The sequence below is a fragment of the Chaetodon trifascialis genome, chromosome 17 (genome assembly GCF_039877785.1).
Source record: "Chaetodon trifascialis isolate fChaTrf1 chromosome 17, fChaTrf1.hap1, whole genome shotgun sequence".
NCBI lineage: Eukaryota > Metazoa > Chordata > Actinopteri > Chaetodontiformes > Chaetodontidae > Chaetodon > Chaetodon trifascialis.
In genome coordinates this window covers 7,781,096-7,797,086 of record NC_092072.1, presented here as the reverse complement: position 1 = coordinate 7,797,086, position 15,991 = coordinate 7,781,096, and the positions used below count along the sequence as shown (strand labels likewise).

General features: G+C 44.9%; 1 protein-coding gene across 8 annotated transcripts in view; it reads left to right on the top strand.

The window, feature by feature from the left end:
- Positions 1-15,991, top strand: part of rbms3 (RNA binding motif, single stranded interacting protein) — a 273,477-nt gene that overhangs the window by 75,352 nt on the left and 182,134 nt on the right. The window contains exon 1 of one of the 8 annotated variants that reach the window (XM_070985481.1): positions 4,938-6,484. The exons of 4 other annotated variants lie outside the window; for them this stretch is intronic. In XM_070985481.1, the coding sequence (XP_070841582.1) occupies positions 6,410-6,484 (75 nt within the window). In that variant the 5' untranslated portion in view covers positions 4,938-6,409. Of the gene's footprint in view, positions 1-4,937; positions 6,485-15,991 lie in introns of those variants that run through there. 3 more of the 8 variants (XM_070985483.1, XM_070985482.1, XM_070985484.1) reach the window with 3 other exon arrangements.

Below are 15,991 nucleotides of genomic sequence, written 5' to 3'. Positions count from 1 at the left end.
ACAAACTTAATCATCTGTGCTCAGTCATTTTCTGTGCTGTGATGAATCAAACAACATCTGTTTATCAGTCTGTTCCTAATTGGAGTGATCATAAACATTCAGCTTGGTTTTTTTCTGCTGTAATCCATAGTCAAAGATGCTTCCTAGATGTCAGTTTCTGCCTTGCAACAGCATGTGCACATCAACCACGTCATAGTCGGAGAGTTCATCTTTCACTTGATCATGAGCAAACGCCTCCCCCGGGGAAGCTGGTCAGTCATGCCACATCAGTAGGTTTGCATAAAACATGTAAGTTGATCTTGTGGTGCTCGGGTATCTCCCAGTAGAACCACTGCCAAAAGAGAAAGGCTTTTTTCCAGGAACACCAGGCCCTGCTGTTCGCTCACTCCACTTCCCTCCTCTACCCCCATGCCTCCATTCTTCTAGCCCTCCTCCTCCTCCTCCACCCCGGCACTGGCGCCGCTCCAGCCTTCGCTCGAATTCCACGCATCTGGTCATTTCTGGGAAACACCCATGACAGGACTGTCCAGCAAACCACAGAGAAACAAAGCCTCATGGTGTCTGCAGCTTGAGGAAGGCCAGTAGTCGCCCTTGGGGAGGGGTCGGGCAGTAGGACAAAGTGGTTGTGGACTTTCTAGGAATTCTCTTTGGATGGGAACATTCTGTAGTCCTGTACTGTTTTTGTGTTTTGGAGACAAAATTTAAAGCTTTTCTTGCATTTGAACTATATCTTCACGTCTCCTCTTGTGTTCTCCCTTTTTAATAGAGATTCACAACATTAACATAATAACTAGTGTTGTCAGAGCAGTCAATGAGCAAAAGGGCAGCTCTTTCAACACCTCTTCAGGACACTAATGTCTCCATGGATGTTAATACAATTGAAACGTCTATTGCTTGCTTGGTTCTGACCAGAGGCCACGCTGTGATCATGCTGAAGTTTCCTTTTCTAGACTTGTCTGATCCTTTAAAGGGGAATTGGAACTACTTAACACCTTCAGGGGCATGATACACCCTCAGCTGTCTTCCTCTTTCTCTATTTTAAAGTGCTGCGAATGACTCACTCATGCTCTCAATTTAGAAAGTGAATAGACGAGCATCAGAGGAAGACCTGAGAACAGAGGAGCAGCAGATGGCTTTGGCTTTGTTTTATGAACATGTTGGACGGATCCCGGCTGCATCGTATTAGCTGATATTTCTTAGAGTAGGTGTTTAAATATTTGAAACGGCACCATTGAAACAGAGAGGCACCGCTTTAACTTCATCTTGGCAAATCGGCCCGTAAATCAGATCAGTTTTCACTCACTGAAGAGCACTAAATGTGCTTTGAAATAGTCTGGCACTTATTGCTGTTCTCATTGGCAGCCCCAGTGTACAATAGTGGACAAAGTAGGTTGAAACAAATACAAATCTTGGTGGACATCGCTTCAAACCTATCTGCTTCTCTGATGCGCTCATTTAGAAATCTGGATGTTTTACAGTGAGAATTTGGAAATGAAAATTAGGAGCCATATCTCCAAGTTCTGCATGTTAACCGTCACACCATGGAGATGACTTCACAGTGAGTGACTAGATGTTGCATCAGTATTAATAACACAAGAACAGAGAGATACTCACTCGCTCTTTTTCTCTTTCCATGAAATAGCTGGCTGCGTATCACCTCTCTGACGTCAGTCCCACTGATTCAGACCAGAGCGCTTCCATCACCACCAGAGCAACACACACACACACATTCAGTCTTCAAGGTCTGCTTCCACAGAATGAGATACACTGCAGACATTTATTTACACACAGTGTGAATTACTCCTCTCCAGTCGCATTTCTTGCTCTATAAACGAACCTTTGCCAGCTCATGGGCCGAGGCTGAAAGTTCACGTCATCTGGCTCTCGAGGTAGTTTCTGGTGTTGTCTGTAGGGCCACAGGTCAAGTTCTTTAGTTTCAAGAGTCAAGTCTCAATTCCCAACTCTTAATTCTTAATGGTTGGACCCATGAATATTAATGGTTTAGCTGACCAATGTCTGTGAAATAGTACTCTCCTGTGTTTCCATCCCGTGCTGACTAATTTGAATAAACTTGAGAAAAGGTTAGTCAGGCAGACCTGTCAACCCTCCTGTTGTTCCTGGGATTTTCCCCTATGTTACGCTTCTCCAGCACTTCCTGTAAATGTCCCGTGTTATAAACCTTTTTGGGAAAAAAGAGGTTGGCTGTAGCAATGTGTTTGCTATATGCTATATTGTGGCAGTATGTAGAACATTAGCTGTAACATCTAGTGACGGGAAGTCATTCACTTAAACGGCACCCGCCAATAAAACACGTACCAAAAAGGCTAAAGTCACGTTTTTTTGTCTAATATGCCACACAGATTTTAAACAAAGTTGCCAAATATAAGCTCACCCAAGAGGTGCAGAAACATACTCCACCGATGACTGCATTTAAACTGTCTCTGCTATCCCTTTTCTTAATCACCCTCTCCTGCCCATTGTCTCTCTCAAAATCACAAGTGAACCATAATGTGGAAGCAATGTGACATCCTTCAAGTAAAACACATTTAAACTAAGTGCTGAATTTAATGCAGGGATGTTCACTATCAACCATCTACCTGATTCTGACTACCTAATCGGGCTGCAACTGATTATTTTCATTATTCGTTCATCTATTTTCTCTATTATTTGATGAAGTCTGAAACATGTGAGAACAGTGAAAAATGCCCGGTGATGCTTTTAAGTTGCTCACTATTTTCATTTGTCATCATATGTGACAGGAAAACTGCTAAATTGTCAAAACGGCTCTAAAATGTAAAATTGAAAAATTAATTAATTGATTATCAAAATAGTTTTCTGTTGATTGATTAATCAGTTAATCCACCATTCATGCAGCTCTTCTATACAATGTGAACTTATAAAATCAATAACTGTAAAGTCTGAACGCAGCACAGTGCAAACACACTGTTCATTGTTTTTTTTCGAACTTTGATGGATTCTTGTGCATAATTAGCAGCTCGTTTCCTCTGTATTTGTCCTTGTTTTGGCAGCAGAAAACTTTTGGTCACATGTGGACAAAAGCTGGGTGAAAATCCCCTTAAACTGATCCGCTGCTCTGTTCTACTCCTTTAACAATGGTGGTGTTTTTAAGTGAAAACTGAAAATGATGAGCCTTATCTGTGAAATACAGAGATGACTTCACGTGGCCGCTCAGTGTTATAAAGACATATGAATCTTTTCTGCCTCTCCGCCTCCTTCGGGCTCTGTCTCCCAATCTGTCTTACCTTATTTTCTCTCTGTATCTCTCCTTCTATTACTCTCTCCATTGGCCTTTGTCCGTCTTACTGCCTTTGTTCTCTACTTTCTGCCTTTCCCCACATCCTAAGAGTTTATGTGTCTAGTTGATCCAGAGGCTGTTAATCTGGTAATCCACAATCGATATCAGCCTCATCTCTTTCCTACAGATAAAAATGGCCTATCTGATAAGTGTATTTTCCATTGTAAGTCAGAAAAAGAGTGGCCTCTCCCTCTGAGCTTTGTTTTGGTCTCTGGGATTCTTCTGCTTGTATTGATCTGATCTGCCACATGCACTTGTCCGTTTTAGACACATAACTCTCATGAAAATAAGTCTCTTTGCCACGACATTGTGTGTCTAGATTGTGAAAACAAACACATACGCTAGAAAAGACTCTGCATTGCAGAAATGTCAGAATTATCATCGATTAATTTTCTCGCACTTGATCAACAAATTAATCAAATAATCATTGCAGCACTGCAGTACTTACAATGTAATGCATATTGATGCAACAAAAGTAATTATCAACACGCTAAGAGGCGAAGAAAGTGTATTTTCTCCAGCTGAACCCACTTATCTTGAGTGTTGCACTAAAAATATGTAATTAGGTTATTATTGTTTGAGACGGAGACATGAGCCTCACGGGTTTTAGTGAAATGCTCTCAAGTGTAACAGATGAAATCAAAAAACTAAACTCATCAAAGTCATGGGTCTATTTTCAGATGTTGAAATTACCAAAATATAATTGTTTTCAGTCCAGTAATTTCATGGTGTAGCTCTTGGCTGCAGTTTCCTGCAGGACTCATGTCGGGTAATTTAAATGAAAACTAAGTTGGTTTGCTAATTGAGTGAAAACTGACACTCCTGAACTTGTGGTGGTAGAGTCGCTGAGATCCTCATGAGGACTTGAGGTCGGTTCCTGTCTGTGCATGTGGGTGTGTGCGCCTGGGACTGGGAGTTGTGTGAGAGATGAAAAGAGAGTGGGACTTTTTTACATGCATGTGTTTGATCCTGTTTGCAGAAGTATGAGTCTCGCTGCGGTTACTTGTGATCAGGCAGACGCTCACCAACAGGACATTTTTGGCATGTTTTTGGTCACAGCCATGGTCAATCAAAAGAGATTATTTCATCCATTGCCGTCGTTTGATGTTACACAGGACACAGTTTTCCCTTCTTGTCCTCGGCCTCTCCCTTTGATATTGTTGTTTGGTGCCTTTATTTGTAGTGTTTGTTGTTATAGCTCTGAAAAGTGAAGACTGGCTGCACGTCCTCTTTGTTTACCCTGTCATGAAACCTACATATCCACTCATCTTGCACTAAAACTTAATTTATTATTGTGATCTAATGCATTCTTTTAAGTAACTTACACATAAAAAAAACATAGCTTTTGCATACTAATCCATGTAATTGGTAAAAATATTTTTGTATGAAACAATCTGCAAGATGGTGAAAGAGATACAATCAGTGGTAAGAACATGCTGCAAAAGCACTTTAAGTAAATACAGTAGACTTTGCCTCAAAATCTACATACATGTTCTATAAAGTCGTGTATTGAAAGCACTTTATGCAGCGTTACTGGTTGTGAGATCCAGTCAGCGTAGTTTGTTAAGTGTTTGTTTGGGGACACATTGTGTTCCAGGCGGTAGCTCCGCGTGCAGCCAGTAGGGGGAATCGACTGCTCGCGCTGACGCCATCCCCCTCTCGTCTCCACTCCTCTTCCCTGCGTTCTCCCAGGTTGTGGAAACGCTGCAGCCCGCTGGTCTGTGTCTGGGTCCCTCTCTCGCACAGAGCTGCTCAAGACCCTCCTACCGGCTGGGCTGGGGAAGGAGGAGGAAGTCTGCTCTGCTCGCAGCCTCGGACGAGCCCCCTTTACCGCCCTGTCAGTGTGGAGGAGAAGGAGAGAGAGAGAGGGAGAGCGGCTGAGTGATAGAGAAAGCGCACGCGAGAGAGAAAGAGAGAGAGCAACTGTGTGACAGAGGGAAAGAGAACAAGGCAGGCTGCTTAGAGGAGTGAGAGAGCCAAGGACGAAATAAGGAACATTTTACAAGAGCAGGAAGAGGGAGGATCGCAGACGAGGGACTCCTTCTCTACCGGGCACCTGGGACACAGTCACTGTGTTTTTTTTTCACTCATCCTCCAGCCGGAACCCAGTGGATTGACTAACCAGTGGATTTTTTTTTTTAATAAACGCTTGTGCCACATCATTTAAAAACTGGGATCCTTTCCCTGTGTCATCTGCCCTCTCGCTGGCTCGACCTGTACAGGCTGAGATTGCTTTCTGGTTCTGTGCTCGACTCTCGTGCTGTGATTCTGCTCCGTGCACAAAGTGCATCTGTCGGAAGCCGGTGCTGAAGATATCTCCCCTCTGTCAAACAGGACAGCGCGCAGCCACCATCGGATCAGACTACAGAGGAGAGAGAGAGAGAGAGAGACACGGAGAGAGAGAGAGAGAGAGAGAGAGAGAGAGAGAGAGAGAGAGAGAGACTGTGTGTATGTAAGAGAGGGAAAGAGAGAGAGGGGGGCAGTGAGAGAGAGTCAGATTCACAGAGTGTTTGAGAGGGAGGCAGATTAATGCCCAGCGAAAGACTGGAGTGAAACAGCTTAAATAGAGAAGTGAACCTATACATCCTCTCCCGTTTTCCTTGCCATCCCTCTCCTCCTCTCCTCCTCCTCTTCCTCTCCCATTTTCCAATATTCACAGGACTGCCAGAGCTACTGCCACCTGCACCTCCTCACGTCTCCTCTTTCCTCGTCTTCCTCTACCTCACCCTTATCACGCGTTACTATCCGATACCAGCCGCTGACGGACACGCTGCTCTTGGTTCTAGCACTCTCTTGGAAATATTTCCATTGATCCAGCAGTGAGAGACTGAGCGAGCATCGATACTGAGGCTCCGGACCGGTGAGGCACCGTTTGCCAGGAGCGTCCTCTTCAGAGGCAGACCTTCTCCCAGTCGCTGTCCGGCACTCAGAACCTGCCTTTTCCCTGGAGGACCGGCTAGCGACACTTGTGGTGCCGACAGCAAAGACAGGAATCACACAGCTCCTCCGCTGCCTCTATCCCATTGCTAGCTACTTGGCAGCTCCCGCCCCCGTGTCACCATTCCCTGCCTCAGTGCTAAGGATTCCAGCTACATGGGCAAGCGATTGGAGCAGCAGCCAATGTACCCTCAGTACACCTACTACTACCCCCACTATCTCCAGACCAAGGTATGCCGCTCTTCTGCTCTTCATGCATTCATCAAGCCTACTCCTCTACTCCTACTCCTCTTGTCCTGCCTCCCTCCGTCACCCTCGCCTCCCTCTCTCCCCCACCTCCTCTCTTCTACCGCCCTCCTTCACCCCCCCTCTCATCCCTGAATGGATATGGGATTTGATGGATAGCTGGCCTTGGCTGTGATGGTTTCAGATGGCAGGTACCTCGTTGGAGTTTGGATGTCTGTGTCGGTGTGTGCGTGTGTGTCTTTGTGTGTGCATGTGTGTGTCTGAGTGAAGGATCAGGGATCAAGGCTGGAGGCTTAGGGCTACTGTTAGTCTAGCCTACCAGACCGTTACTGGGAGCTGTCCAGTAACGTCCACCCGTCCCTCACCTGCAAACTGATAGTCTCTTGATGTGACACACTGCAGTGGCATGAAGTGTAATATGTTAAATAACGTTATTGTAGATTAAGACGCCGTCAGTTAATCAAAACAGCAGACAGACAGCTCCTTTTGTGCTCTCGTAAATTAAGCGAATGGGAGAGTTAAGATCCAAGTTTAATTTACTAATGAAGAATTTGCACGCTGAATGTTGGCCATTGTTTAAACGCTTCAATGCCACTTTTGTAAAGAGGCAAATTAAACATTTAATTATGAAGTTACTAATTCACCAAACAGTGCACATGCTGTACAGCGAGGTGACAAATGGGTTATGAACCCCTCTTTTTCTGTGGTGATGGTCGGCATGGTTCAGACAGAGAGCAGGCATGAGGAAGGCTGCCCGTGTTTGCTCTAGCTGTAGTATGCATCAGTGCCTCTGGGATGGAAGCCCAGGCCTGGGCCCTGATGGCTGCCAGGACCCTGGCTGGGCGCACTACCCAGACATCATCAAGGGATTAAAATGGAAGCCTTTTGGGGATTACTCTATTTGTTTTTCTACTACATGCGTAGCTCTAATTTCTGCCCGTTATTGTGTCGTGTGATGCGCGGCAGTGGCTGAGCAACATACTAAAGATGTGCAGCTGTGCAATCGTTAAGTCTCGATTGGTGATAAAGGACTATTTGTACAAACATTACTTTTTTTTTCTTTAATTCACTTTGTTTTCTGTGTGGTGCTCTAATATGACCATTAAAAATCCCATTGCATGAACAGAGTAATAGATTCTGTTGGCCTCAATATCAACCTTCTTGCTTTTTGAGTACAGACCCAAATGTGTTCAAAGTATCAGATTGTGTCAAATATTGGAAGTTGACTTTGAATGACTGGACAGATTTTCAGGCTTGTTTTTTACTCTTTAATCAGGTATTTCCTGATCTCGAAGAGGAAACTTTTCTAACTTTTATTTGTATTTTATCACTCTCAATTTTAACACTGAAACACTGAGCAAAAAAAAAACAACTATATTTTTCCCCCGTATGAAAGATATTGAAAAAAGTATTGTTTTGATATTGGTTCCACATCTCAGCAGCTGTTGAACATTTTCAAAGGATAATCAGCCCGAGGACTAGACGCTCAAATGTGCTGAGTTTCCCCTATTTATCACAAGGGAGAGAGGCAGCACGAAAATGTGTTTAAGCAATTAATGTATCAATAAAGTTGACAAAGCACAATAAAGCAAAATACCAGTGATGTTTTCATGCTTTTCCATGTGGAGCTGGATTGTGAACCATTGCGCTTCCAGCAGGGAGGACCTGCCTGCAGCCCCACCTGGCAGTCCACTAGCTCTCCCCCTGATTTATAGTTTAATACATTTGTGCTGCTGCCATATGGCTTCCCTCTCCCTCCCACCCCCCTCCGCTACTCCTTCCATCATCCCCCTCTCCCTCCCTCCCCCTTCTCATATCTCAGAGTTGCTCATCTCGGGGGCCTCTCAATCAGGGCATGCCCCTCCATTCTCCCCTCCCTCCCGTCCACTTTTCTTTTCCCCTCTTCCTCCCTCCTCTTGCTCGCTGCCTCCCTGCTCTGTTGCAACAGGGCCCCCTGCCTCCTTCGCCTATGCTGCAGTTCACTCCCAAGGTCAGCGCAGATCCGATCTTGCCACCGTCAGCGATTGATGTATCCTTGAGCGAGCCACTAGGGTTCTGTGTCATGCAAACGAGACCCACAGTGGGGGCGTCGGGTGGGAGAGGAGCATACATTTCCGTTTATAAATCGGCAGCCAACATTCTTATTCATTTTCATGGTTAGTTAGCGTAGCCAGTGGCCTCGTAGGTTGATATGATAGAGCCACAGACAGGGTCAGTATGAGGAAGGGAGGCGGGGAGAGAGGCCTGAGTGTCGGGCAATGTGGCGGACAGGGCTGTGGAAAGCGATCTCACGCTCTCATTAATGATCATTGATAGCTCGATTAGAGAGAGGGGAGAAGGGCCTTGGCTGCCAGGTTCAGTCCACACAGTCCACAAAATCACATGGCGCTCACATTGGACTTTCGTGCGCGCACACATACGCGCAAAGTCTCACCGTAAGTTTTATTTTTGCACACACGCACTCCGCTCAGATTTAGGCATCAGCGTCAAATCAGACAGGTTTTTCTATCCATCTTCATTGCTGCATTCTCATCATATGGCCTCATTCTCCCAAGAGATGTGGGAAGGGGGCATAAATATCTTGCAGGGAGAGGGAGGGGGAGTGGGGTGTAACTCATACCAAAGTGTTGCCATTCTGCACCTCTCGCATCCATTTTATGACGCATGTTTGAAATTCTATGCATAGAAAATTTATAGAACATCTGTGCTCGGTTACAACTTTATTGTAAAAAAGAAGCTAACATTGTCATAATGGCATGGCGGAATAAAGTGAGGCGCCTTCTGAATCTGGGGTCCCTTCATCCCCTCTGTATGTTTGTATTATATTCTAATTTAATGGAGTTCTCTGATGCTGTCCAGCAAGCGCTAGTCAGACCAGATTAGAATGTGAAAGTCAGAGAATGAGATGAAACAATAACATTTGGCTTTCTATTGATTAGTGCAGTGGGGCGTAGCATGTGCTTCTCTTTAGCTGAATTATTGATTCCCGAAAGAGGATTTGTGTGTCTGTGTGTGCACGTTAGCATGTCTGTGTGTGGCTTTTATATGAGGTTATGGCTGGGGGGAGCCTGCAGGATGCTGCTTTGATGAGAGGATCCTTTAAAGGCCCTATTTCTGTCTATTCCCCAGCTGATCAGTCCATCGAGTCATTTGCTGAAATATGGCCTTTATTCAGCCTGTGTCTTTTCGTGTGAATTTGATGTTTAGTGCTGTTCACAGCTTGCTGTGCATTCAACTTTAATGATAGGTAATAGATGTGCATCATAAATGAGAAAATTACAGTAAAACGTCTCGCTCTGGCCCCGTCCCTCCCTGCGCCCACGAGAACAATTACAGCACACAGATCAATTATTGTTATTTCATGATAGTGTTTAGGAAAGAATATGAATTTCAACTAAATGTGTGCACTAAGTGCCTGTTGGTCTTGGCGTGTGTTGTATCTCATTTTCTCCCAATGACAGGCATTTTCAGTCCTCTGTTTCATTATTATGCACACAACTCTCAAAGGAACTCTCAAATTACTGATAATTTGCCTTGAATACCTGCAGTAAATTCTGCCTCTGTTCTGAAATTTAGTTGGCTTTACTGTTGCTGTTACTGTATGCACACAAGGTACCTGACACTGCTGCACCCGTGTGCTGTTACACCGCTGATGGCCTAGGTCATTACATGCCTAATGTCAGCGATCTCACACACCAGCAAACAGACACACAAGGATGCACTACAAGAGTATATGCACAAGCACGCACACATGCACTTGAGCCGTGTGTGTGTTACTGTCAGACTAGTACATACAGAACCCAAGGAGCCAAGAGGGGCAGATTGAGGTAGATTTAGCAGCGGCTAATGTCACTGGCCTTAAGTAAACACCAGTCAATGGAGCTCTTTGAGAGGATCTGTGCTTGTGTCTGTCCCTGCCATAGGCAGCATTTATACTCTGTCTAATTCTTTAGAAATGAGGAAGAGGTGAAGGGAAGGGGTGTATGTGTATGTGTGAGAGAGAAAAGAGAGAACGGAGGATGGATGTTATAGGAAAAGGCCGGTTAAAAGCAAGGAAAAGGGTTTGGCCATATTAGACCGGGTGATCCATTGTGCTGCAGAAATAATAACAGAGCTATCTAGATCCTCCTTTAATGCCTCAATAGAGGAGAAAAAGAAGCATAAAGGCATCAAGGCAGATACAGATATACACAGACATGGAGGGCAAGCAAAATCAAAGGAAGATAAAAAGGACCAGTATCCAAAGTCTTTCATTGAATCAGTTATCAGTGGCATAAAACTTAGCTAGCAGCTTAGTCCCCTCTGTCTCTGCTGATGTGGATCTGCTTTGAAGAGTTTATCAAGGGCTTTTAGGGCTGGAAAAATACACTTCTTATATTACATTTACTAAAGCCCAGCCCTTTTTCAAGTACAGGACGATATGTTCTTATTAGCGCTAAGACAGGGGTAGTATAACTCATTTCCCCACTTGGAATTCCTGATCTGTGCTTCACGACTGACTGCCCGAAACAAAATACAGTCCCCCCCTCGCTGTAAATCTTAACTCATCTCTCTTAGCTAGCTCGGATTGGCAGGCCTTTTAGCGAGAGCGCTATCTTTCTTTCTGTTTTCATGTTTCTCCAATCCTTCACTTCACATGATCAAACCGTGCAAGGAGGCTTTTTGATCATTAATCAACTAATTCCTCTGTTTTTTTCCTGCCTGTGGCTTTATGCAGCAGTACAATCCGTCTATGTGTAACTGTCAGTCAATGGGGCAGACAACTCCATTTATTTGCTGTGGGATTGCGTGCACATGCACAAACATGCACGCACAGACACACACTATATTAGGGTGTACTCTTAACCCTTCTCATCCGTCAACTGATAGCTCAGCCCCATCTGCACAGCCATACATTAAGGTTGTGTGTGCAGTGCTTCTTCCCGCAGCCTCTCATAAGCCACAGAGCAGAGTGCTGAGACCTGGCCTTCTGGAAGCTGCCGTCCACATCTCATTACAGCTGCTCTACCAGAGTGCTAGCTCAACACTGATATCCATTTTGTCAGGAGAGCAAAGGAGAGTGAAGATGAACCAGCGAGCTCTTTTTGCTGTTTGTAGGCTGTGTCTCTAAAGATGGGAGACGGGATCTGTTCTGTGTTAACTTTGGAGTACACAGGGTTGTAAATGTAGCAGAAATGTTACATGCGTGCTTACACTGCACTGCATAGTTTACGAGCACAGATGGTTTATGTGCAAAAGAAGTCTGTGAATATGTTTGTGCTTTATGAAGTTACAAGTTGTGGACAAATACAGTGTGTGTGAGACTCTGTGGCTGGTAAGTGGTCTAATGCTCAGGCTGAAGGTCTGCAAACCAGGTCGCATTTTTCTTCTCCGTCGTAGTGTCCTTGAGCAAGACACAGAACAAAGTACCTGCTCACTCACTGGAGGTCGCTGTGGAAAAGAGCGTCTGAGATAAATGCATAAAATATGGAATGACGTGCTTGGTGGTGGAGTTCTTGCCCCGGGGGAGCCTTGTCTCCGAACTCTCCTTCCCGGACCATCTGGAGATAACAGGCGAGCCAGCCTGTGGTGCAAGAATGAGGAACTCCTACCTGAAATGGGGCATACTGGGAAGTAAGAGGCGGAGGGAGTAGGGCAAGTTTCTTTCAACCGGAAAACCTTGGTTAAGACACAGAGTCCTCACCAGCCTCAAAAGGCACTGCTGTGAAAGAGGCACACACACATACACACTTAAAAACACTGATTTGGATCATTTGTGCGTTGAATAAATTGTGGATGTGAACTTTACACCACAGGTGGTCGTTAGCATTTGTGCACATTAGGCATAACTTGAATTTACAAACATTTTTAAGTGCATTAGAATATTCTGTTCCAGGATGTGAAACTCTTCTCCTCCTTATGAGGAGGTGAAATGAAACACGTTTTTTTTTATGTGTCTGTATTTTTGGAGTTTTCCTACAGAGAGAAAGAGGCGTGCGAGTCAACATAAAGCGAGACGGAGAGAAGACAGGAAAGATGTTGCTTCAGATTTAGAGCCAGATGAAACGAGACACATGATGTGCCCTTCAAACCCACCAACACGGCAGGACTCTACAAATACACCTGCTTTTTTCTTCTTTCTTGTTTTTACCAGCATTTCTTTCTGTAACATCGTATCTGCCTGGAGCTGTCTACTCTGGCCCACTGTTTCGCTCTTCTGTCGCTCTGGCAAGGGCCTCGTCTGGCGTTTTCACGCTCTATTTTCTGTCTCCCCTTTTGCCTCTGAGGATGGCGGGGTACACTTTGTTTCCCCCTCACTTTTGCTCAGATCACTCTTTGTTGCTCCTACTTTTGCCAAACCTCCCTTCATCTTTAAATTCTCTTTCATGTTGACCCTCTTTGTAATTACTCTTTCCCATCCTCCATAGCTTTTGCGTGCCTCTTCCTCTATTTCCGGGAGCCCCTGCTGTCTGCTGGGCATGGTGTCCTGCCATCTGTGCAGGATGACATGAGTTGCTGGTGAGACACCTCCTGTGTAGACCCCTTTAATACATGCAGCCCATATTAACATACAGAAGAGCATATGGGATATAATAAAAGTCAAACACACCTGAAACCTTTTTCCAGTTTTTCAAGTGAATCGTTTTTTGTTGAATATGAAAATAATTCTAATTGTCAGGTCTGTATCAAATCTTTGCCTAACATCTGTTTGGCAACATTATAGTTAATATTTTCCAACTGAAGGGAATACATTTGAGTGAATATGTTTAGTGAGGGATTATCAACTTTGTTGAGAAAGAGATAAAGGGATTACAAACTTTGTTGAAACTTCTGTCGGCTCTTGTTGCTGCTCAGTAGATACCAAATAATATGTCTGAATAAGAATGAATCCTTTTAGTGTGTGGCTCAATACTTTCATCTGGATTTTTCTTCTGTCCTGAGAATAGCTCTGCAAAAGACAAACCTGTATTATGTGAACGCCTGAATATATTTCCGCTGTTTGTTTCTGTGTTTGATGTGGTTTGTTGCTTGGTTTTGATCTTTCACTGCATGTTTAACTTAACTTTGAGACACTCTCTATCCCTAAATGAAGAGGGATGCAAAAGTACTCAAATTGAACCCGCCAAAGTGACGGATAAGCTCAAGGACCCTTGTTTATGTGAACCACCTAAAAGAGGCAGATAGTATCCCATTTGGCCCCGTTTGAGGAGCGACAGTTGAGAGCATTAAGGGTAGAAGAGGAGTTGGGTCAAGACAGGACACTGAGCTGGTGGTGAAGGATGTCAGGCTGCGAGTTACGTGCTAGAGAAGAGCGAGGGAGGGGCAGGTAACTGCACCTCGGGAGAGACAGACAGACAGTCGGGCAGAGAAGGGCCTTTGTTGTTCTAGTGTAACTGAAGCTTTCGGGGCCCGCTGTGTCTGCTGCCCTACCTTTGGCATGTCGGTTCACATGAAGAATGCTCAGGTTGCTGCTGTAGCGACGGCGGCGGTGGAAAGGTAGGAGGAGGTGGCAGCTCAGCTCGGTGGCGTTCACTGACTCAGACTCAGCCGGAGTAATTGCTCCTGCATTTTTAACGAGTGGCTGCTGCGTACTCCTCGAGGAGCAGCACACCAGAGGATCTCCACATGGCGCCCTGCTGCAGCAGAATTGCCTTTTCACCTTCCCGACTGAGGGCATCTGAGGGAGGCAGAAGCCTGCTTTATAATCACACCTGAATGTGTCGTGGTGGTGTCACGAATTTAATATGTTAGCCGAACGAAGCTGTTGTTTGTGTAAAGTGCTGTAAAGACAGGTTTTCCATGCTGATGGCACTCCAGAGAAAATATAGGCAACACAGACTGTTTTGTCTAGTCTGTGGTCTTCCCTATAACCAGACATATTATGGCGACCTAAGATTGTCAATGAGTCAAAACAGTCTGCTATGTAGGCGATAGCATGTAGGCCGTGAAACCGTTTTCTTGGAAAGTCCAGCAAAAGGGAGTATCAGTTTCCTATATGCAGCGCTCTGTATTGTATAGTTTGAAGTTTGGCATCAGAGAGTCAAGAGCCAGAAAAAGAGACTGGGAAAGCCACCTGTGGAGAGAAAAAGAGACGCGCAGAAAGATCAACAGTATCATTTTTCACAGTGCTCTTTCATTTAGCTGGTGACGTCACAGTCTGGCAAAGAAAATCCTTTGCCAGTTTACATCTCACTCTGAGGAATTAGCATTTCATTTCCATTGTGGCAGAACAAACCGATGACCTGGTGTTTTCACCTAGATATTCAGACGTGGAAACCGGAGGAGACACCAGCCACAGACATGCAAATGGTAGTGTAGCCTTACCACTGTGATTACTGTAGGAGGCCCAGGTTGCCCCTCTCCTTAACACGTAGACTGGCTGCCTGCAATATTTACTCTACACAGCTGCATTAGTAGTGGCAGGCTCAATGAAAATACCATGTCACGCATAGCTTGAAAAATGGCTCCGGAAAAAGCCAATTCTGCCATGAATGAGGATAAGCAAATAGGCATGAGGGCTTGAATAGCTGCCAGTCCTGTCAGATTCCCCCTCTCACCCAGCCACAATGAGCTCCTATACAAATAAGGATACGTGCACCAATTTAGCGCAGCAGATGAACCTTGCGAAGCCTTGTCGAGCAAGTGGGGGATTACCAAGAGCAAACAGGCCTTTCTCTCGGCTTTATTTGAGTTAAATGACTCAAGCCACCCTCTCAGATTTTGCCTGAATGGTGTGTCTGGCAGACCCTTCCACAGCTCCAGCCGCTTCTGAGGCCACAATGTGCGTGCATTAGTCAGCGTATGGAAAAACACTGAGCGGGACAGGTAGGCGGCATGAATTAGATCACAAGGACACTGATGCAGGGAGCGAGCCGAGCCAGTGGAGTCTCAAACCACGATAAATGGAAAGAAGAGGAGAGGAGAAAGCCTTCGGCGTGATAGAGTCCAGTTGGAGGAAAGATTATTATTCTTCACCAGTAATTAGTAGCACATAAACAGCCATTGGCAACAGAATTAAAAAGTGTCATTATGATATGTGGTCTCCATAGAAGATGCCGGTTCTCTCCCTTTTCAATAGTTAATCATGTTGCCTGGGCACACACAGAGAGGATAAGGGTTCAGTATGTAGCAGATGAGCGCCTGAAAATGACGAACCTATCGGAGGGTTTGATGCAGAATGCTGGTTTCCCCCTGTACTATCCACACTGAGGCAGATGCCATCTCTTCTCTCCCCTTTCCCCCTAAATTATTAAGGTCACCCACATTTGAGAGAGAAAGAGTAGGACACAGTGTGTGTGTGAGACAGGAAATGCATGCAGGAATCAATGCCTCCACACACATTTAAGTGAAAACGGCCTTTGTGTCTCTATTAAAATATGCACAATATTACCGATACACGTTTGGAATAAATGCAAATGTTAGCATTTGAGTACTTGTACAGTTGATGAATACTGATGTTTTTATCTTCCCATATTTTTTTGTCCTTGGGCTCTTATGAAAATGTTAGAAAAC